This window comes from Typopeltis vanoorti, chromosome 11 (genome assembly GCF_054136105.1).
Source record: "Typopeltis vanoorti isolate ZY-2024b chromosome 11, IOZ_Tvanoo_1.0, whole genome shotgun sequence".
In the NCBI taxonomy this organism is placed as follows: domain Eukaryota; kingdom Metazoa; phylum Arthropoda; class Arachnida; order Uropygi; family Thelyphonidae; genus Typopeltis; species Typopeltis vanoorti.
This window is the reverse complement of record NC_143559.1, coordinates 135,335,722-135,359,006: the sequence shown is the minus strand read 5'-3', so window position 1 is coordinate 135,359,006 and position 23,285 is coordinate 135,335,722. Positions and strand designations below refer to the sequence as shown.

Genomic DNA, 23,285 nt, shown 5'->3' with positions numbered 1-23,285 from the left:
CTTCTAGTTTCCCGGCTGCGAAAATTAAAAATATGACAAACGTAATTGAAAACCAAAACGAAATGTAAAAAAAAATGGTAGTGCTGGGATGTACTAATAATTGAAGTGGTGAGAAACATAGTATGAGAGAAGATATGAAAGGTCTGTTTGAAGAAGCGAGAAAGAAATGTGAAAGAGTGAAAATTGTAGAATTTCTACATTGATATGATTAGTACTAAGTTAAGGAGGGCGATGATAGCAAACGATTTCACGCGCGGGCTATGTAGAAGATATGAATGTTAGTGTTTAGATGTGTGGGGTGTTTTTGATAGCAGAACATTTTTGTATAAGAATGATGGCCTGCACTTCAATTCATTTGCTATCAGAATCCTGGAGAAATTACTTCTTGGTATGAGACTTAATGCAGAGAGTCAAGGAAACTATATCATCAAAGGAGGAATGGGAAAAATGTGTGTGAAAGTTCAGCTATGGTATACAAATGTGATAAAGATATGAATGCCTTTGACCATGGTTATGTATGTGGCGAAGGAGTGGAAAAATATACTTCGGGTTCGGACCTTTTAAGTATGTCTGGGGAAGGAAAAGAGAAAATTCTAGAACAAGACCAAATATATTGGATATCTAATTACAAGAATAGGCTAGGTCGTAATGTATTATGTCTATACACAAATGCCAAGAGCATTAGAAACAAAGGGGTTGAGTTTGTTGCGTTATTGAATACTATGTGGCCTAGGATTGCCGGCATTAGTGAAACCTGACTATCAGATATGGTAAGTGGGATCGAATGTAATGGATATAGTATTTTTAGGAATGACAGAAGAGATCGGAGAGGAGGAGGAGGAGTGCTACTAATGATATCAGATGACTTAAACCTAGTTAGAGTAGAAATACAAGAAAACAATGATGGTAACAATGTCCCACGTAGCGATACGTTTGAATCCATTTGGTGTGAAGTGGAGGTAAACAGAATGAAATATATGGTGGGGTGTCGCTACAGACCTGGCAGCTCAGTTGTACGGGACGAAGAAATGCAACGCCTATTTAGCCTTATGGTTACCAAGCGAATGATCATTATGGGTGAGTTTAATTTTTCAAACATTGATTGGGTAAAAGAGAAATCTCATGATTAGGAAGAACAGGAATTTATTGAATTGTTGAGAGATAACTTTCTCAAGCAGCATGTGAAAGAAGGAACTCGAGCTCAAAGAATGTTGGATTTGCTCATAGAATCAGAAGGGATCTCTGTTACGAATATGGCTATTTTACCACCAATTGGTGACAGTGATCATGCTGTTCTTTCTTGCGAAGTATCTACTTGATTTGAAGCTCCGATTAAATCAGGCTACATGATAAATTACAAAGCTGGAAATTATGATCAACTTAGAAGAATACTATCTTTGGTCCCATGGTATCAGTTACTGAATGGAAAAATGTCAGCAATGTATGGGAATATTTGAAAAAGTGCTTGACTGAGGCGATATCTGAATGTATCCCTAGTGTTCGAAGAATAAATACGTTGGGAGTGAAATGGATGTGCAACCTTATTAAGTTAGAGATCCACAAGAAGAGGTTGATGTGGAAAGAGTATCGTGAGAATAAGAGTGAGAGGAGTTATGAAATATTTAAATCTCAGGCCAGAAAAGTAACGAGTATTGTGAGAAAATCTAAAATGGAGTATGAAAAGAAATAGGCCATGCAAGCTAAAGGCAATCCAAAAGAATTTTATCGTTATGTCTCAAGCAAAAGAAAGAATGAATGTGGAAGAATAACTTTATTGAATGCAGATGGTACGCGAGTGTCGGAAGCTAAGGAGATTATTCAGTTAATGGGTGCTCACTTTGCTAAGATATATCAACCAGGTGTATGTAGTATGGTGCACAGTGCTACTGCTACGTTGGATGAAGAATTCAATGTTTATGAAAATGAGGTTGAAGAGCTTTTGCATAACCTGGATAAAATTTTGTCAATAGGGACAGATGGAATATCTGCCCATTTGTTAAAGGGATGTTCAACTAAATTGGCTAGGCCTTTCATACATTTGTATAACTTGAGTCTCGGCTCAGGAATGATACCACAGGAACGGAAGGAATGTATGATAGTTCCATTGCACAAGGTTGGTGCAAAAACTGATGTGTCTAACTACCGACCTATTAGTATCTCTGGTCTCGTAGTGAAGATGTCAGAGAAGTTGGGAAGAACTCGCATACAGAAATGGGTAGCCAAGCATTCTATACTATGCAGGGAACAGCATGGGTTTAACTAAAGGAAGGTCATGGTTTAGCAATTTGCTCATATTTTATAACAATGTCACGGCGGAGTTCGATAAAGGGAATGGATACACTATGATAATGTTGAATTTTTCAAAGGCATTTGATAGGATACAACACGATAAGCTGTTGTGTATACTGAAGAATATGGAACTAAAACATAATCCATTGACTTGGATCAGGGGATAGTTGACAGGTAGATATCAAAAAGTGGTATACAGTGGGTGTAAATCTGTCAGATGTAAGGTAACCAGCGGTGTACCTTGGGGTTCAGTCCTTGGGCCATTATTGTTCAATCTATACATTAATTACATAAAACAGAGTCTATCATCATATTTGCAATTGTTTGCTGATGATGCGAAGATAGGCAGGGTAATCAGGGATGCTACTGATATTCAGAAATTACAAAATGATTTGAATAGACTGGAAATCTGGGCTAACGAAAATGGCTCTCAGTTTAATGTTAGTAAGTGTAAAGTTATGCACTTTGATGTGATTAGAGTTCCAGCGGCATATTATATTAGAGGGGTTATGCTACAAGAAACCGAGAAGGCAAGGGATCTTGGTGTATTGATGGATAAGAATTTAAAGTTCAAAGGTCACATAGCAAACATTGCAAATACAACTCAGAGGATAAAATTGGTACGTTGAAGCAAACCTTGACATGTAAGGATAGAGAAATAATTTTGCCTCTTTATAAGGCTTTGATAAGACCACACTTGGATTACTGTGCACATATTTGGTCTCCCAAGTTCCAAGGGATAAAGAAGCTGTGGAAAGGATGCAAAGAAGAGTTACAAAGATTATATCCGGATTATGAGATTTAGATTATGAGGACAGATTGCTAGTATGCAATCTGTCCTCATAATTATTATTGCGAGTACGTGGATTACAGAATCTGGTTAACAGGAGAAAGAGGGGTGATATGATAGAGGTCTATAAACTTTTGAATGGGTGTTAGAGCATTTCAAATGATGCAATTTTTCGTTATATGGAAGGCGGAGAGAGAACACGGGGGCATCCATGGAAGTTAAGATTGTTCTCAGTCAAGAAAGGGTTAAGAGCTAGGTTTTTCTCCCAGAGAGTAGTGATTGAGTGGAGTAATTTGCCATTATGGGTAGTGAGTGCATCTAGTGTGAATAAATTCAACGGTAGGTATGATAGCTTGATTGGGTAATTTACAGCCTCCCTCGATGAGTCCTTGACTCCCTGGTGGTCATAGATAATAATAATAATAATAATAATAATAATATATATATATATATATATATATATATATATATATATATATATATATATATATATATATATATATATATATATATATATATATATATATATATATATAAAAAATTCGCTCTCTCTTCTCTCTTATTTAAACTCGTTCGCTAAATATGTCCTGAATGATTTCTGCGTTCTCATCGGAGCAAGTGCAAATTGAGTTTGAGATTATTTAACCAGTTTGCTATTTAAAAGTGGAGAAATTAGAATTCATTCGCTCACCTTCCTTGCAGTGTTCCAACGATGATTTGTTGTGCTTTCTGTAAAGCATCCAAGCATATCCGTGCTCAGGATCGTTGGGAATTCCAGCCATGGAGCTGATGTACACACCTTCGTCAGTGTCTCTGTATTCGAAACTAAAAAAAATAAAAACAAAAACTTACAGGTGTGTGTGTGTGTGTGTGTGTGTGTGTGTGTGTGTGTGTGTGTGTGTGTGTGTGTGTGTGTGTGTGCAATAATTCCAATTTTTCTTGCAGTTTTATGTCGTGTAAATTATCTAAGAAAGACTGATCTGTAGCATCAATGTAAAGAAATATTTCTCTTCTGTTATAGACTATTTTTGTTTATTTATTTTTTAATTTAAATATTGAAATTATGAATTCGGTTGAAGATTGAAATGAAATCAGCATGCGTTTTTATTAACACCCAATTATAGTATGACGTATTGTGTCAACCATAGAAGTTTATACTAAGAAAAATGTCCCAAAAATATCACTCAAGTTACGTAAACGCTTCAAAATAAATGAAAATGAAATAAATAATAATAAGTATAAAACAAAATTAGCAAACGACTTCTATTCCAACTTCTAACGCGTTTTGTCCCTGATTCTCTAACTTTTAGAGACTAAAGAGGACAAGCAAACTCCAATATAACCAATCAGCTGATCAAAGATTATCGCTAATTCTGAACGGCATCCGATACAGAGAGAAGGAAAACTTTCGACATCTCGTCTTCCCTAACCCTAATGAAGTACTGTATTGATTGAAATAATTTAGGTGATATAGTCCATTCGCTTCACTTTATCTGACGAAAAACCTTCTTGTCCATGCCAGAGGTAGAGTAACTCGAGTACCGATTGAAGAAAGGGTTAGAAAATGTTCCACTAGATGGCGATGGGAATCGAAATTAGAACGGCATTACTTCGGTAAGCTAAGCGCTATGAATGCAAAAACCATTTACATTCGGCTACAGGAGCCTTTAAAACAATATTAGAATACATTATCTAAATTTTCACATAAATGCAAACAAATTAGCCATTATACTCGTTCCATTCTCACTACTAAAAACAACGTGATCTTCGTACCTAAATTTAGAATCCACTTTTGCAGCCGCTTTCATCACATCAAAGAGTAGCGTATCAGCGGCAATACGAAGGACGATATTATAGGAATGGTCAGCATAATCCCCAAATCTAATAATGTAATCCACATGAACCTTGGGTCCTACCTTGTTCTGTAGATCTTCCAGCATTTCTTTACCTGCAAGAGTAAATAATTGTAATGGCATTAGTTGATTAGGATCATCTGATCTTACTCTATTAAAGAATTAAACAGGAAATAAATGTTCAAAATAGTTTCGAAAGTGGATTAAAACTCACTAGTTTTGTTGACAAATTTGGAACAGTTGATTATTTTGAGGTCCAGGAGAGTGGATTGTTTAAGGACTGGAAGCGCGAAATAGGTTGCCAGACGTGTTCCAAAAGAACCATCGCTTTGCTGACGGCCTAAAAGATACGATGTTGCCGATCGCACATTCCAGTTTAAACCTTCATCACCCACGGCAAACAGGGTCTGACAAATAAAAAAGGAGTGGAGAAACAGTTGAGATCACTATATTTTAAACATTTGTTTTATCACTGCAATGATCAGTAGTCCCAATTATTCTAGTTGGCATCAATCGCATGCATATTTACTTCATAAATAATACGCTTCAACTCTTGTTTAAAATAAAATATAATCGTCCAATATTGTAATGTCGTTCGGCAATATATCAGTTAATTTGTGCGTAGAATACCAGAGATTCTGAGAAAGAGTAGTCCAACTAAATGTACTTACCTGCATTCCTAAGGCTGTAGTGTATACATCTCCAAACCCTCCATCTGGAAGCTGCAAACTTCTCAGCCATGGAAGAGATCTCAGCACCACATCTTCTAGACTAATCTCTCGAGAGTGATTCGTATGAAAACCTGCGTCTGACGTCGAATGTGTGCCGGAATTTTTGGTATCCTTTATGTTTTTGATGATTTCCTTTCTGTCAGCTATACAGACCAGCGACAGCAACGACAAAATCTTCAGGTCTAAGAGAAATAATTATACAATCACATTTTGGGAATGCATGCATCTTAAACATTTTTAGGACATATTTTACAAATTTTGTTAGATATAAGGTGTTGATATCATAGAATCATTGAACGACTTTTAAACAAAACGAAGTGGTGTTGTCATTTTTCTATAATTCCACGATGTTTTATGTTTGATGGAAACTGACAGCGATCAAAAAATTATGATTTTATCATGTCAAAGCTTACAAAAATTTGTTCATCCTGATCCTTTTTCAACTGATAAGCTGGTGAATTCCCTAAGCTTTGTTTTAGTCCACAAGTAAAAGGGAGGAAAGATTTCCTTCCTTCTAGTACTCAGATAGATCATTCTACATGTTTGGATAACGTGAAAAAAGCATTTCTGACTCAGAATTCGGGAATGTATTTCTCTGAGACAAACTGACCCACTCCTCCTTCAAAGCAAGGATTGTATTTTCTGAAGGTGAATTTAGAGCAGCAGTATAATGCGTTCCCAAATCTGTTTTATGGAGTTAAGATCTGGAGAGCATGCGGGCCACTCGATTCGATTGATGTCCTCGTTCTCCAGAAGTATCTCTACTACTCGTGTACGATATGGTGTGGAATTGAAGCAAGCGAACATGACATTGAAGATCTGCGTTACAATATCATTTACCAGTCCTCGTCCCTTTTTCCAGCATTTGTATCTCGGTGCAGCCATTAAGTATATGCCTCTCCAAGCCATGACCCCAGCACAGCCGTATCTATCCCTTTGAAAAACATTTTCACGATGGTAATCAGTACCATTTTCACGACAGATCAAATGTCCTCTAGAATCAGAGGAAAGACTAAAACGACTCTCGTCTGCTAAGCATTAGACAATTCGTGTTTTGTCCAATTTTTATGGATACAACACCACTGAATGAGCTGTGGATAAAGGGACGGCAGACTAGAGGCCTTCATGTGCATAGGCCTATTTTTTTTTGGAGAAGTCTTGCACAGTTTGTCTAGATATCCACGTAGTTTTGCTTGAATGGATCCGACTTGCAAGTTGACCTGCAGTGGTGCGTCGATTGCGTTTTGCAGTTATAACCAAAATTCTGTCTTCATGCTCCGTAGAAAAGCGAAGGCGACCTCTCAGCAAACGTCTGGTTCACATTCCATTGGTTTGAAACGTTGCCCAGAGCCTGGATACACGGCTATGTGAGATTACGAACTCTCTGGCAAAATCAGTAATTCAACAATCCTTCCTTAAGCTTTCCAATAAATCTTTTCTGCGTGAAATCATCTTCCTGACGTCATTCGGTGTTACAAGAGATCCCAATTTGCAACTTTATTCCTTCACGAAAAGAGCATCCCTCAAACACAATTCACTTAGTGCTGCATTTTGCCTTTTATCCCGTTACGTGCTACCACGTGACCCCTTTGTGCGCGATTTAAATGTGTACCTTCTTTGAACTCGCGGTCATTAGTCATTTAAACTACCACAAGCAGATTGGTCTGAATTTGCGATTGTAATATTGAGAAATAGTGTTCGTGTTTAGGTTTGGACATGAGCGTATGAAGCATTCATTCTTCAATTTTTGTTGTTGAGATATTCATAACATTGCAATTTGTCAAATAAAAAGTCCTTCTAAAGAGATTTTGAATTTCTCTTTTATACCTAAGCCGGTATACTCTCCTAATGAGAAGTCCTTTTATTTCATAATATTTTCATCCAATACTGGAGGAAATAGTTTAATCGATTTAATAGTTACCAGAAAATGAAAACGTACGCGAACTACAAAGAAACTTGATTATCACTCCACGCCCAGTACTGGATTGCACGGCAACATGTCAGGACCAACATCCTGTTTCTGGCCAACCACTACACGATTGGTGGGAAATGGCGGAATCCTGGAATTCGTGATTGTCTTGTGGACATCACTAGATTCTCTCATCCGTAATGAACACACATTCATCTCAAAGTCTTACTTGGAGATTGTTTTGATCAAGTTGTCCTACATCGTGCAACGTGGCCTGCTGTATCTGGACTCTTCCAACAAGAATTGTTGGAAGCCTTTGCATTAAGGGCTCAGATTGTGCAGGCATCGTTTGAATGAATAGTATATGAAATCATTCCATCTGCTGCGTTGACCGCTGAGTTATTCTGATTTGGATCCCATGGAGCGTTTGTGGGATCATGCACAATGGAACAAACTCCGGCAGATATCAGCGCTTTGCTCGGTCCTGACCTCATTACCTCGGTCCCGATACATTATCCTGCCTAGTTGGTTCAGAATACTTCGGACACCTTCCGTGGTCCAATGGAACGAATGCCGGACAGCTGCAAGCGTATCTCGGCCAAAGGAGACGCAACACGCTACTATGCATGTGGTCATAATGTTTGTGCTCATAAGCCGTGGAAGTGCAGCATTTCAATCCGTACAACGCTGTAGCTGTTCCTCAGAGGCATTCGACCGTGAGCGACTTCTATTAGGTAACAACGAGCATTCTACTAATGTCGTTTTGCTACTGCATGGAGTCAAAAAATTAATAATTTGCTTAGCGTTACTTTCTTTAACGTGAATATCATGATAGGAAACATTTATTTGAATGTCCTTATCAATAACAACTGTATTATAAATCCATTATGTAATAATTATATTTTCCTACGAAAATAGAAACAGGAATCTTTCTTCTTCATACGACAATTCATTGACTTAAAATCATGAAACTAGGAAAGGAAGCAGCTCTATAATTCCAGTTGTGCTTTTAAGCTTATTATTTTCTTGAATATCATTTTCTCATATCTTTTTCGTTTATTTAGTTAAATTTTTGCAAGTGGAATTTTTTAAAACGATTTTAGTTTCACAATAAACGAAATGTGATATTACCAGTGTAGGAGGGATGGTTTTCCAATTGCAGTGCTTCGAGAAGGACATCAGTCTGCGCTGAAGTTGGTGTTTCTCCAGCAACACAAAGAGAGAGGACTACCGTGGGCATCGTGAAGACCGACGTATTGTTCTTGGAGGAATTCTTCAGATAGTCTACAAAATCGAATCCATGGAAGTTGCGGGGATTTCGGCAAGTGGCTAAGAGTGCTCGGATGTACTGGGCTAGCTGCACGGAGATCAGTGGAACATCGTGTTTCCTGGAAAGGAATCAACCAGAAATTTAATCACTTGTCTATGAAACCTGTAGGCATGTTAGCTGAATAGCTAACATGCCCGCAGGTTTAGCATATAACTGAACATGTAATCTTGGGGAATGGTTTCAAAATTTTCTCTTTCCATTTTTAATCATATTTTAATGATATCTAACAAATTTTCAATTCAGAGATTGATTGGTCAAGTATACAGGATTTATTATGTTAAAAACGAAAATTATTGCGAAAACCAGTTACATGAGAAGAACAATGCATTTACGTACCGACATATTTTTCGAATTATTATGCGGAGTATCTGAAATCAGCAACGTAGGCATGAATACGAACTGGAGTTAATAAGCAAACGGAATAACAGAATAGCCAAGGAGAGTTCTTGGTTTATTTGTTGTTTGGTTTTTCATTTTCATTTGATCATCAATTTCATTTGATCCAGATGAAATATCAACGTTTTCTTGTTACTTACAGCTACTTGTATTTGCTAAATTGCTCTCTTTTGGGGGTTTCATAAATCCAATCTTTAACCAATGATCCATACGTAAGAATTTGAAAGCTAAAAAAAATGCTGCATTTACTCGAATGTAACTCTAACTTTTTTCCCAAAATGAAAGCTAAAAAATCGTGTTGCGAGATAGGTGCGGGAATTTTCTCTGAAAACTAAAGTTTTCAGAAAAAAACTGAAAATGGTGCGACTTACCAAGAAGCTCCTACTCGCTATCACTACTTTTGGCATCGAGAACAGTTTCTTTGTGTGCATCGTCAAAGGCATCTACCCATCAAATAGCGTCATCTTCTTTCCCATTATTTCAAGCAAAAATTGCCAGTAATTTACACGACTTGAGATACGTAGAGCAGCGAAGAACTGCATATGATTGGTGCGGTATTAACAAACCAAAGACAAATTAGCATTTCAACAGTTGGGTTGAAATGCTAATTCCCTTCAACCAAATTCCATAATATCTGAAACACATTCACTATATATTTCTTAGTTTTAACACGTTCACGACGGGGGTGGTGTCAAGCAAAACCATATGTTCCACCGGCAACATATGGTTTTGCTTGGTCTATACAGCAGTTTCTGTTGGAAAGGGGATGTGATACATAAGGTAGTGCCGTTTTATCCCGGTTGTCTCGAATTGCACTGTTTGTTGAAAAATATAATGACTCCTTTAATTATGCATAGCCGAAAATTGCCACGCGTACCCCCTAACGATCTTTCGCCGGGGTACGCGTACCACACTTTGAGAAACACTGTTATAAGGCAACACTGGATATACTGTCCGGTATAACCTAAAGCCATTTCGAAGTTATCTTGACGTTAGTCATCCTTAGTCAATAATAAATCATTTTTATCAGTAGATTGAAAAAAAAAAACTGTATGCATCTTTAATATTTTATAAACTTCCATAAACCTTCCAACATTTTGATTACTTATTTTTCCTTGAATCTTCTCTGAGGGAATCAGACATTCACCAGAGAACATTTTAATCATTAAAGATGAAGATATTTTTTGAATTGTACGCTTTACGAAGTTATTCTCATCAATGACTAACCAAAAATAAATAAATAAAACAAATAAATAAAAGAAAAGGTGAACCGAATCAAATTCGGGACAGTTTTAGAGAAAATTGTATAAAACATTTCATCCACTAATTATATGAAGAAATACTTATTCCTATTTAAACTATCAAATATTACACGGAAAAACAGTAATTGGAAGAACTCTAAACCCTGATTATACTCTGAATGAAAGAGTGCCAGTAAATAATGGAGACGAGACAAATCTGGTAAGAATGAGTGAATTTCAAATTAAATGATTTCAATCTGCGGTGAAGGATAAAATGAAATTGAAATAAGCGTAAATGTCGGAGAGATTTTGTTAGCAGTACTGTAATCAAGTTTTGACGTTTATTACCTGATTACGTAAAACAGATATAAGCCGAGAAACGTAAAAGTACACATTTCATTAAGAAAAAAAAATTAAGAATGAAATCTCGGTTATGGTGTCGCTATTTTCGCAATACATTCCAGCAGTTCTATGCGTAGGAGTTTAATATGCAGTAAGTCACGAATTAATCGAACTATCTTAAGAATAACAGAGAAGAAACACTTCGTACTTTGCCAAGGCCACAGAAATTTCAACTTCCAGGAACTCCCCCAGTACTTCAATCAGAGTGTCGTTATTCAGAAGGCTTTCTTTGCTTGCAAGGTAGAGTGCAACGACTGCTCGAGGGGTCTCTTTTCCCCATCCCCAGCTCAAGCGACGTTGGTTGAGTAGCCACTTTACTGCTTTCACACGGGCTTTCCTCACCCCTTTAAATGAATCCATTTTATCTGTAGCTGAACAAAATAAATAAGATGAGTATGCAGAGGCGAATAATACTCTCCAAAAGCAAATATAAGTAGAAAGAAAAACGTTTATAATTTCATATAAAGGAAACAAACATATGTAACATATGTTGATGTAATATGTATGTAACAAAGAGAAAAAATATTCAAGTAAAACCATTAAGAAAAGCAGGTTGTTTCGATATATATTTAATAAGAAATACAAAAACACACAAATAATAATAATAATATTGTTTAATTATTTTTTTATTGATCTCTCAAATATTTACATATATACAATTATCATCTTGAGTAACATTCAGTATATTATTTTACAAGGTTCAGCACGAAGTGCTGCAGATAATGAAATTTCCATAATAAGGATGGTAACATTTTTTTTCTATCTTTTAAAATAACAATAATTTACAATTATATAGTTCGGATAATAATAATTTTTTTAATAATAATAGTTTATTATCTCTCAAATAATTACATGAATATACTAAAATTTAAGCAACAGTGCAACTTTTTCTTGCAAATGGTTCAGTAAAAATTATAATTACTCTTAATATTATTATCATTTGCAGAATTTCTCAATGTTTAACTTGTGAGTTATTAAGTGTATAGTAATACTTTACACTTAATAACTCACAAGTTAAACAATATTACTTGTGTTGCAGTTTATATAATAATAATTTTTAATATAAATATGTAAATTAAATACATAATTTTAAATTTAAATGTACAACTGAAGTATTACTATCACATTTTTCTGTTTACTACAAGTATTCATTACAGAAAGTTAAGTAAATAATGTTAGATAAATACTACTACTGGGATGTAACTCAACTGCATCCTCGAAGCTTTATAATCAGCTTATCTGAGGATGACACTGGTTTTATACATATATATATATATATATATATATATATATATATATATATATATATATATATATATATATATATATATATATATATATATATATATATATATATATATATTTATTTATTTATTTATTTATTTATTTATTTATTTATTTAATTTTACATATGTATTTATTTTATTGATTGCTAAAATATTTATACATACAATATACATCTTGTGTGACATTGCATCTTATAATTTTGCAGAGTTCAGCACTAGGTGCTGCAATTCCTACATTGGATTTCAGTTAAAATTTTTAATAATACTTTTTTGCCTTTATATTATATATTTACAACACATGTTCTTCTAATATTAACAATGAGGATTATACAGAATTTTTTGCATAATTTTTTATTTTTTTATTTTATTTATTTATTTTTTTTTAAGTTTGCAAAAGAGTGATTATAAATACAAATTCCTGCATTTGCTTATAAGGATTACTTGTAGATGAGTGAGGCAAGATAATCCCACTACTTCGAAGCTTGGGTTAGCTTTTATGAAGAGAATCGGATTTAACCTTCACTATTTGTGTTGTTGGTACTGTTTATGTATGGGATGTAGGCATTGGAGGCTAGTGATTTGTGATGTGTATATTAGTGGTAATGGTTTCTTAACTTTGTTGGTATATTTTCCAGAGTTCGTTTTTAATGTTCTGTAGTTGTCTACGTGTTTTAACTTTCTTAGTAGGTTGTTGAGTTGCGTGGGTATCTGATGTGATCTCACAAAAGAACCGTATGAGTTGTTGAAGGGTGTGAGAATGTAGAGAGTTGTTGTACGGCGTGTTATACGATATGTTTCTCTGTTGTTTCGATTGGTGATGTTGAAGTAATTCCTTGTTAATGTCATTTAGTGTTTCAGGCTTTTAATGCTCAGAATTCTGTGTATCGTCATGTGCTTGTCGGATATTGGTTGTTGCGTGTAAGGTGTCCAGATCACTGTTGACACGATTTTCCTGTGTAGTGTTTCTAATTTTGTTAGGTGGCTGTTTGATGTATTTGCATAGACTGTTATTCCGTATCTGAGTAGGGATTCGCAGATACAGTGATATAGGAGTTTTTTTTTATGTTGGATGGAATAATGTCTCTAACTTGGAAGAGTTTTGCAGCGACGATCCAGATTTTGGTGTGTGTAGGTATTCTATGTTTTTTCCATTTAAGCTGGGAATCTATATAGAGACCGAGGTATTTTGCGTGTGTTACCGGTTTGATTTCGGAACATTGGCAGGTATTTTTGTTGTTAATGCAGCGGTATGTGTGACAATGTATCGATAGTGATGCGCGGGGTATGATTCTTGGGTTGTGATTTATCAACATCTGCGTTTTGGTGCGGTTGATTAGGATTGCGTTTTAGTGGAAGTGTGTTGTGATTTCGTTTAGGTCTTGTTGTGCTTTGCAGAGAGCTGTATTAATGTCTGTGTGGATTGCTAGTAGTGCAGTGTCATCTGCGTATTGAAATATTTGACTTCTTATGGATATGTTATGAACATCGTTAATGTATATGTTGAATAGAGTGGGTGATAATATGGCACCTTGAGGTACACCGTGTTTTACTTGTATACTACGATTGTGACATGTACCTATTTTTGTTACTTGTGTTCTGTTGCAGAGGCAGTTCTTGAACCATGTATGCAGTGTTCCTCTTATACCTATTGAGTATAGTTTGGTGAGTAGTATGTCATGTTCCAGTATGTCAAATGCTTTGGTTAGGTCGAGCAGTATAAGGACGACGTACTTGTTTTTGTCGAGAGCTTTGTTTATTGTGTCGGCGATGTCTTCTAATAAAGTTATGGTGCTTTTTGTTTTCTGAAAGCCGTATTGGTTTTGTGAGATGATATACTTCTGTAAATTGTTCTGTAGTCTGATGTGTGTTATTTTTTCAAGAATGTTTGAGATGACTGGTAGTGTAGCTATTTGGTCTGTAGTTCTGAGTATCGTTTCTTTTGCGGTGTTTGTATATTGGCGTAATTACTGCAGTTTTTAGTTGTTGTAGAATAATGCCCGTGTCGAATATTATGTTCACGAGTTTCAAAAGTATTGGTGTTTTTTGTTCAAATTGTGTTATAAGATCTATGAGTCTTATTTTGTCTATTCCTGGAGTGGTCTTTGGTTTTAGTTGTAGGATTGCTTCTTTCAGTTCCTGTTTTGTTATGGGTGGGAAATACATCGTTTGTTGTTGACTTTGTGTCGGTAGTTTTTTGTTGATCATTGGTAGTTTGTCTTTTTTGAGTTGTGAGATGTTGTTTGGGAAAGCATGGGTGAATGAGTCTGCTAGTTCCTCTTGGTTTGTGTCCTGAGCGAAACTTTTTGCAATAAAATCTTGTGCTGAAGTTTTCCTTTTTCGGGTTATTAATTCGTTGAGTGTAGCCCATGTTTGCTTAATGTTGTCGTTATATTCCATGAATTTTTGGAAGTAGTAACGTCTTTTTGCTCTACGAATTTTTGTTGTTAGTTTATTTCTTGTGTTTTTTTATAAGGTTTGTAAATATGTATTACTGGGTGATTTTTTAATTTTTTTCCATAGGTTTTCTTTTACAGTAATAGTATTTAGTATGTCGTCATTTTTCCACGGATTGCTGTCAGTTTGTCGCCTCGTTTGTGTAATTTTGTTGCTTTTTGTTTATTTCTGTGAACTTTAGTTGAAAATTCTCGTATAATGTTACAGGATCGTTTATTTTAAGTAGGGAATTCCAGTCTGTATTTTTTACTTGGTTATTGACAATGCTCCTTAGTGTGATCGAGTTTTGTCGACTTTTGTGGTGGCGGGAGTGGGGTAGGAAACGTAATAAAACAAAGTTGAGATAAAGTAGTGATCGGCAATTTTTACGTTAATTACTGGTGATGTATATGTATGGATGGGAGCCCGTATGCTGATATGATTTCTTCTCTTGTTGGGGAGTTAATGGTAGAGTTTATGTTGTACTGACTTAGTATATCAAGATATGTGTTAGTGGTTGAAGAAGCGTGGTCAAGAGTATTTATGGTAATGTCTCCAATTAGATGAGCCTGTGTGTTGTACGCGGTTCTCTGCCGCTTAGCCATGTTTCTATCTCGTGAAGGAAACTGAGTGGATTATTATCTTGGGGTCTGTATATTGTGTTTATTGTGTATTTGATACTATTGTGGCTATTTGTGATTTCCAAAATTAGTCTTTCCGCATATTCGAAGTGAGTTTGTTTTTCTGTCACATTGTATTTTTCTTTGATAAATGCCACAATGCCACCTCCTCTTTTGTTTGGTCTCCATAAGTTGTAGGTTTGATAATTATTTATGTTGTATGCATAAATTTCTGTTTCGTTTATTGCAACTTCTGTCAGTAATAGCGCATGTATGTTTATCATGATATAATTGAGCTGTGTTATCAAGTATGTAAGCCAGTGTTTTTTCATACATCTTATGTTTGTGTGTATGATAGTGAAATTGGTGTTGGTGGAAATGTTGTCTGACCAGTTCTTCAAAGAGTCGAAGACCTTGAAGTTTATGTTGTCTGACTGGATATGTTCGCCTATGTTTGAGATCTCCGTTATATTGTTTTTAAATAAGTTCTAATCTTATTATTAAGGATGTCATAAGTTAGTGTTTTATATTGGTTGGCTGTGTTAGTCGCATTCACTTGTAATTATGTATACTCGAGTGTTTACATTATTTCTCAAAAATATCTGGGAATTCCTTGTCCACTGGAACTTGTAATTTTTCTCTGTTTTTGTCTTCCTTGCTTGGTACAGAACATTTTTGAAGTATGGAGTCCAGTGTTCCGTTATATAGATTGGTGGTGTTGAGAGTTTCTTATCACTTAGGATCGTTGTTGTCGGCCTTGTTTTCTTGCTAGCCGTAAAAATGGATTCTCTCAGATTTCTGTTGGGAAAACGAGCGATGACTGGTGGCAGTCTCTCATTATTTTTTTGTGGGCCTCTGTTGATATAGGTGATATCTGTGGTTGAGATTTGAATTCCAATTTTGCTGCCGATCAGTTGCATTATGTTGTTTAAGTCTTCTGTATTTTCTTTCGTTATTCCCTCAATTTGAAGTTTTTTTTTCTTTCTTTTTGCAGCATGTGATCCATTTGACACTTGAGTGTGTTTACTTCTTTCCACAATTCTTGATTTTCGCGTTGGAGTGTTTCTTGCGTTTCTATCGCTACCGATAATTTCGACTTTATTTCTCGCACGGTTCCTAACATTTCTTCAGAGGTCTCGTTATTGAACTGTATGTAATGTTCATACTCCTCGAATTGTTTGTTAATTTGTTCCATATGTGCATTTAATAAGTCTTTCACCATGAGTTTAAATGAATCGAAGATATCTGTAATTTTAGGATCCAGAAGCAGCTTACCTTGATGTGCGTCGTTACTTTTCTTTGGTGTTCTTCCTTTTCTCACGGCACTGTTGACATCGCCATTCGGTCCGTTTCACGACTCCTTTTGCTTTCCACGTGCTTTCTGAGATCCCTGAACAGTGGAAGTGTTTTTTTTTTGTTACATCCGGAACAATGCGGCCCGTTACCTTCATCGCTTAATCGCTTATTGCATTTGTTACAGCACATTTTGCTTGAACTTCGCTGTCTTGGTGACCTTTAGCCTTTCTTCCGTTTAGCAACTATAGTGCGACTTTTAAAATGGCGAAGCCCTTTGTTCTTCGTTGGGTGGTAACTGCAGTACACTCCATGAATTTCAAACACGGAAAATTTGAATCTTACTTATCCGGTTTAGGTAATTTGAATGTCCCTGTCCTCAGCGTGACTAGTAGAATTAAGCAGTAGCACTTTCAAGTTAGAAACATGAGTTAAATAACACTTTCAACCTATAAAACGAGGAGCAGCGATGCAGCGTACGTGCATCCGTCTGCCTACACATAATAATAATAATAATAATTTATTTAATTTTTTTTACAATAGAATAAGTTTATTGTCATGCATTTATACATATATAGAGTATTTACAAATATATAATTCAGATTAAGTATAAATATATAAACGTATATAAATTATTATAACACATATAATAATAAGAGCCTGTGTAGCTCAGTGGATGTGGCGTTTACACACCGCCGCACGAACGAAGACTTGGTTTCGAGTCTAGTCGGCGACCAGAGGAAAATTTTTCTAAGCCTTTTTTCGACCGGTTCCCGAGTTAGTCGATCACGGGCAAGCAGGTTTTTCCTCCCGGAAACTCGGGTTTTTCGTCCTGTAAACTCAAGAAAATCGACCGTAGAACCCACATTATTTCAGACATTAAATATATTGTATTAGGGTTAGGGACCACGAGATGGCGGCACATTTGAGCCGTCTCTCTTCACTGCGTACCGCTTAATTAGTGATAGCCTTGGGCCATCTATCTCTGATTCGGTACCAGTGGAGATTGAACTGCCCACTCAGTCTCCAAAAGTTAGATAGGGCTAAATAGCCTCGCCTACTCCCGTATACGGGAATAAAAAGGTGTTAGCTGATTTTTTTTTTTTTTTTTATATAATAATAATTTTTTTTAATTTATTTTTTGTCTCAGAAAAATTATATACATAGATACAGTAATAATTATATATACACAATTAACAATTATATAACAGATACTTGCAAGTTAATAATATTCTTAAATAATTTTTTTTTTGTCTCAGATAAATTGCATAGATAGATACTGTAATAATCATATATATATATAAATTTTCTTCCTGGAAGCTTAGCGGAGCTTATCCGAGGAAGATAATAGATGATAGATGGTGGTTGTTTCATAGTTATGTTTGTATACGGGTCGCAAGCGAGGTGTTGATTTTATTGTTTGTTGGTATGTGCTTGGAAGACTTCAACTGCTATTACAGTTTCACTTTTTTTTTTTTTTGAAAACAGGGTTGGATTTAGACATGGTGTGTTTGTTTCTTTGTGATCTTGTAGTGATCGTTTTTGAGATGGGGGTTGTCATAGGTTTGTGTGTGTGTATGTGTGGGGGGGGGAGAGAGAAACAGGAAGTGCGCTAATTTTCATTCTCGCTATAATATTTATATAGCGCCTGTTTCAGCTCTCTGTATCTTCCTAGTTTCTGTTGTCGAACGGCAGTTTGTTTATCATGTCAGGTACATAGAAGTTTCGGGTAGCTTTGCTGTGATGATTGTTGTACTTATATGTTATGCAGTTTGTTGACTGTGGTCTTGTTATTTGATATGTTGTTCTGGTTACTCTATAGGTTGGGCTGTAGTAATGCCTTAACATGACTGTGTAGTGGCATGTGTTTCACCTTAAATATTTTGTGTTTTGGCCGTGCTTCCTGCATAAGTGTGGGTTGTTTCCAGAATATCAGTTTTCCACATTTTATCTTGCAACCATTGTAACCTGTTAAGTCTGTAGTCTGTGCAGAATGTGTATGATGTGATTGCGTATCTTAAAATGTTTTCATATAATGCTTTATAGATTAGTATATTTATGTGGGTTCGGGCAATGGCTTTTAATCTGTCTAGTTTGGTTGATATTATCCTAAGCTTGGTATGTAGGTAGTTTGTATGGCTATTCCAACTTTTAATCAGCATCTAAGTGAAATCCGAGATAGCGTGTTGTTTTCACCTGTGTGATGGTTGTGATTTTAGGTTCTGCGCTTTGTGTATAGGAGGATGAATGTTGGATAGCGAGATATTTAGTTTCTATGGGCAGGGTTTGGGGGTTTTTGAATATCATTAGCTTTGTTTTTCCAGGGTTTATATATATGCTGTTTTCGGTTAACCAGTTAGTGATTTGATTGATGTCATGTTGCATATTTGTGTAAGCGATATTTGCGTTCTTGTGAATGGATACTATAGCCGTGTCTTCTGCATACTGGAAGATTTTACTTTTTAGGGGAAGGTGGTTTATGTCGAATGTGTACTATATGTTAAATAGTATGGGAGATAGGACAGCTTCTTGTGGTACACCACAGGTTACATGTACCTCTTTGCTGTACGCCGATCCTATGCGTGTGATGTGCTTTCTGTTTTTCATGTATGCTTTAAACCACTGGATTAGACGACCTTCGATTCCGATATGCGTTAGTTTCGTTAACAAGGTGTTGTGTGTTAGTGTGTCAAATGCTTTTGTTAGGTCAATGAATACAACTAATGTTATTCTGTTTTTATCCGCAGCGTTTATTAGATCTGTGAAATCTTCCAGGAGTGTTGCTGTTCCTTTATTTTTTTGAAAGCCATATTGTGTTTTGGGTATGATTTGAAATTTTTCAACGTATGTGCAGAGTTTCTGATACACGATGCGCTCAATGATTTGGTTGATTACAGACAACGTGGAGATGGGTCTGTAATTACTTATGTTGCTTTTTCCCTGTTTGTGTATGGGTGTGATTAATGCAGCCTTTAATGTTTCAGGAATGTGTCCTGTTTCGAAGATTTTATTTAACAGTTTTTGTATAACTGGAAGTAGGTTGGTTGAGTGTTTCTTGATGTCTTTTGGTCTGAGTTCCGTCCATCCCGGGTCCTTTGTTACGGTTAATTTGTTGAATTGCCAGTGATAATTCTTCTTTTGTTACTGTGGGGAACCACATCGACTGGGTTGCTCGTGGACCTAGTGGAGAATGTTCGTTTGTGTGGGGAAAGGTTGTTTCTTGTAGCTTTTGGACAGAGTTCACGAAGTGCTGATTAAAGTTGTTTGCCAACTGTTTGAGGGATTTGGGGTTGCAGGCAAAGCTGTGTTGTATTGTTTCGGAGGCAGGGGTTCTGTGTATATTGTCCAGCATTTCATTAATCAGGTGCCAGTTTTCCTTTATATCATCTGTGTTGTTAGGAGATTCCGTTTTCTTTGTATTCAGATTTTAAAGCGATATTGCTTGGCGACTTCTTCAGTCGTTTCCATAGAGCATCTTTTCCTTGTATGTCTGTTAGTATGTTGTCTGTTATCCATGGATTCTGTTTCGTTTTGGGGCGTATTTTTATTTTTGTTAATGCTTTGTTATATATTTTGTTAAATGCAAGTTTAAGGTTATTAACACAGCTTCAGCAGAGTATTAAGATGCAATCTTCATCCACTCTGTTTTTCTGATTTCATCGTTTACTATTTTTTCGTTTAGAATGCTATAATACTGTTTTGTAGTCTCAGTGAGATTTATTGGTTCTGGTTCAGTGTGTAACTGTAATGCTGTGAAATAATGGTCTGCCAGTTTGCATGTTATGACGGCTGCTATGTGTCTGTTTGGAGGGGCCCTAATATTTATATGATCAATGCATGATGAGGTTATTGTTGTGTTTCCGACTATCTCTTCTCGTGTACACGACTGTATGGATGGGGTTTTGTTATATGCGAATAATAGGTCTAGGTATTGTTCTGTGTTGTTATTTATGTTCCTAATGTTTTCCTAAAATAGGAGACATTAATATGTCTCCTATTTATTATCAAATATTCAGAGGCGCCTACCTCCGTGACTGAAAGCCCTCTGTTCAGTTCTTCTAGGAATTTTGTGGTTCTTAATTTGGGTGGTCTCTATATTGCGTTTAATATCAAGGAGTTTTCTTGTTTCATGTTTTTAATTTCGATGCATATGTGAAATGCGTATTCTAATTTATAGTTTATTTCTGTTACTTCTAGTTTATGTTTGGTAAATATTATTATACCACCGCCTCGTTTTGTTTGTCTGCAGTGTTTGTGTTGTTGGAAGTGTGGCATTTGGTAGGTGGATGCCTCTTCGTTTGTTGAAGATACTTCAGTCAGTATTAAAATGTCTATGTCGTCTATATCTTCCTTCAGATAAGCTTGCAGGGTCAGCCAGTATTTTTGAATGCTTCTGATGTTGATGTGGAGAATAGGTTGTCCTTTTTGGGGGATAGTCATTTGTTTCCATTCTGTTATTGATTTCAGAATGTGGCAAATATCATGTTCCGGGGTGATTACGTCTGCTTGATGGTCTACATTCATGGTGGCTGGTGTGCTCTTCCTTCTTTACGAGTTGTCAATATTCCTTTCAATGTGGCAGCCTGTTGAGGTCTTCTACGGATTTTGTTTCGATCGGTTTTGCGTCTTATATCTTTCTAAGGAATATTTTGCTGTCTCTTATCCATATAAACTGGCAATTTGTTTCTGTTTTTTACTTTCCTTGCTTGGTAGAATATTTTCTGATAATATGGCGTTAAGTATTCGGACAAATATATTGGGGTATTGTCGTGGTCTCTTTTCAGATCCTTGACTACTGGTTTTTTAATCCTGCTAGCTTTTATACGTGTAGTTTTTGTTGGGCTGTTGGTGAGTCGCACTACGACGGGAGATTGACGGCAGTTATTTTCTCTTTTCCTCTTTTGTGGTAACCGATGCACTGATTAGATGTCTTTTGATTCAATGGGAGAGCCAATTTTTTGGCTTAATGATAATAATAATAATAATAATAATAATAATAATAATAATAATAATGTGAAGCTATTGCAAAAGCATGTGCTTTAGTCGTTTTCATTTACTTCTCGTCATCCCTTTAAAATTTGGGAAGAATCTCTTCGAAAAATATCACACGCATAACAGAAATCCAAACCTCTTAATACAATGCATGTTTGTGGAAATCTGTTATTTCCGTTCAAATAATTAATTAATCGAACTGTATTAGATAGCTCCTGAAGCAGCTGGCGAATACAATTTTGCAAATTAGACTCCTTCCAATGTGCAGGAAGGCCAGAGGCTAATTAACAGGACTCATCCGGAGGTGTGCAGGGTTTATTCCCTCCTGGGAAATTAGTTTTTCATACAGAAACTATGCAAACGGGTGAGTAAAAGACACACACTTTATAGTCAAAAGAATATTTGGAGGCACAGGGCTAACCACATTATCCCGGAGTTATGGTTACGAAATGCAATGATACTTGAAAGGTCGTGGGCGATTTATTGCCTGTTAGAACCCCTGATGATGGTGATATTGATGATGAGTATGTCAGGAAAAAATTCCGAATAATGGCAAATGAAACCAGCAGAAGGGATGTTATTTGTAGTTTGTCGTCCTCTTTGTTCTTTGTATTTCATTGCCATTTTTTTATTCAGGAGAACGAAAATCGTAAGTTTTTTTTTTTTATAAACTAAAATACATATTTATATTATACAATTCAAGTCGTACAATATTATGCAATACAGTACAAGTATTACTATCATTTTCTGTTGGTACTTACATTTAATTTTGGCTATTTATTTTGTTAAAGTTAATAAATGTTTCCTTATATATATATATATATATATATATACAATAGAGTAAAATACATTTCGGATAGGTTTTCGTAGTTTATAATAAGTTACTGGTTTCAGTGATAAAGTAAGTTAGTTTGTGTATTTATGTGTAACCAAGGGCCGTAGCCATACTGATTACTAGAGAATTAAATTAGTTCGAAACAGTCACTGCGAGTCCAGCAACCGTATCTGTGAGGGCTCACGTTACACGGTTGGATTTGATTTTATCATATCCAATTAAGGTACCAATATACTAACTAGTTCATTCACTTAGGAGACTAATAGATTAACGTACTAAGTGAATGAACTAGTTAGTATATTGGTACCTTAATTGGATATGATATGTGAGTTCCAAATCTCTTATACTATACGTTTAAAGTAATTGTCAACATTGTTTATTCCCATGGCGTATTCTCTCAATCGTTTTTTAAATGCATAAGTTGAGGTTATAGATTTGATTTAATTTGGTAGCTGCTTTTGGCTAGGTATTCGAAGGATTTACGAAACATTTCTTCGTTTGCCTTGGTTGGGTACTAACAAGCATGTTCCGATTGCATCGTGGTCCATAGTCTACATTATATACCAAGAAACATTCAGCGTTTTGTTTTGCATATAACAGACAACTATAGTGATATAATTTCTGTAGTGGTAGAATATTATGAACGACACACAGATAGTTGATTGAATGTGGGAAGTCGGTAGTGGTTATGGCTCTGATTATTCTGTTTCGTATTCGTCTTAATGGAAGCAGATTGTTGTAATAATCTCCACCCCAACAGGTGATGCCATATTGCAGTGAGGAATTTACCCAGGAATAGAATAAACATCTTAAGAATGCTGAATTTACAAATTTTTTAACATAATATATATTGTTAATTATGAACCTGAACTTATTTGTTAAGAA

General features: G+C 35.7%; 1 protein-coding gene across 1 annotated transcript in view; it reads right to left on the bottom strand.

The window, feature by feature from the left end:
• Window positions 1-23,285, bottom strand: part of LOC150102082 (uncharacterized protein CG3556-like) — a 73,553-nt gene that overhangs the window by 20,622 nt on the left and 29,646 nt on the right. The window contains exons 5-10 of the mRNA XM_090400709.1: window positions 11,090-11,312; window positions 8,704-8,960; window positions 5,604-5,845; window positions 5,147-5,339; window positions 4,853-5,027; window positions 3,771-3,904 (exon numbers count right to left, since the gene is read on the bottom strand). Coding sequence (XP_090256835.1) covers window positions 3,771-3,904; window positions 4,853-5,027; window positions 5,147-5,339; window positions 5,604-5,845; window positions 8,704-8,960; window positions 11,090-11,312 — 1,224 coding nt within the window. The remainder of the gene's footprint in view (window positions 1-3,770; window positions 3,905-4,852; window positions 5,028-5,146; window positions 5,340-5,603; window positions 5,846-8,703; window positions 8,961-11,089; window positions 11,313-23,285) is intronic.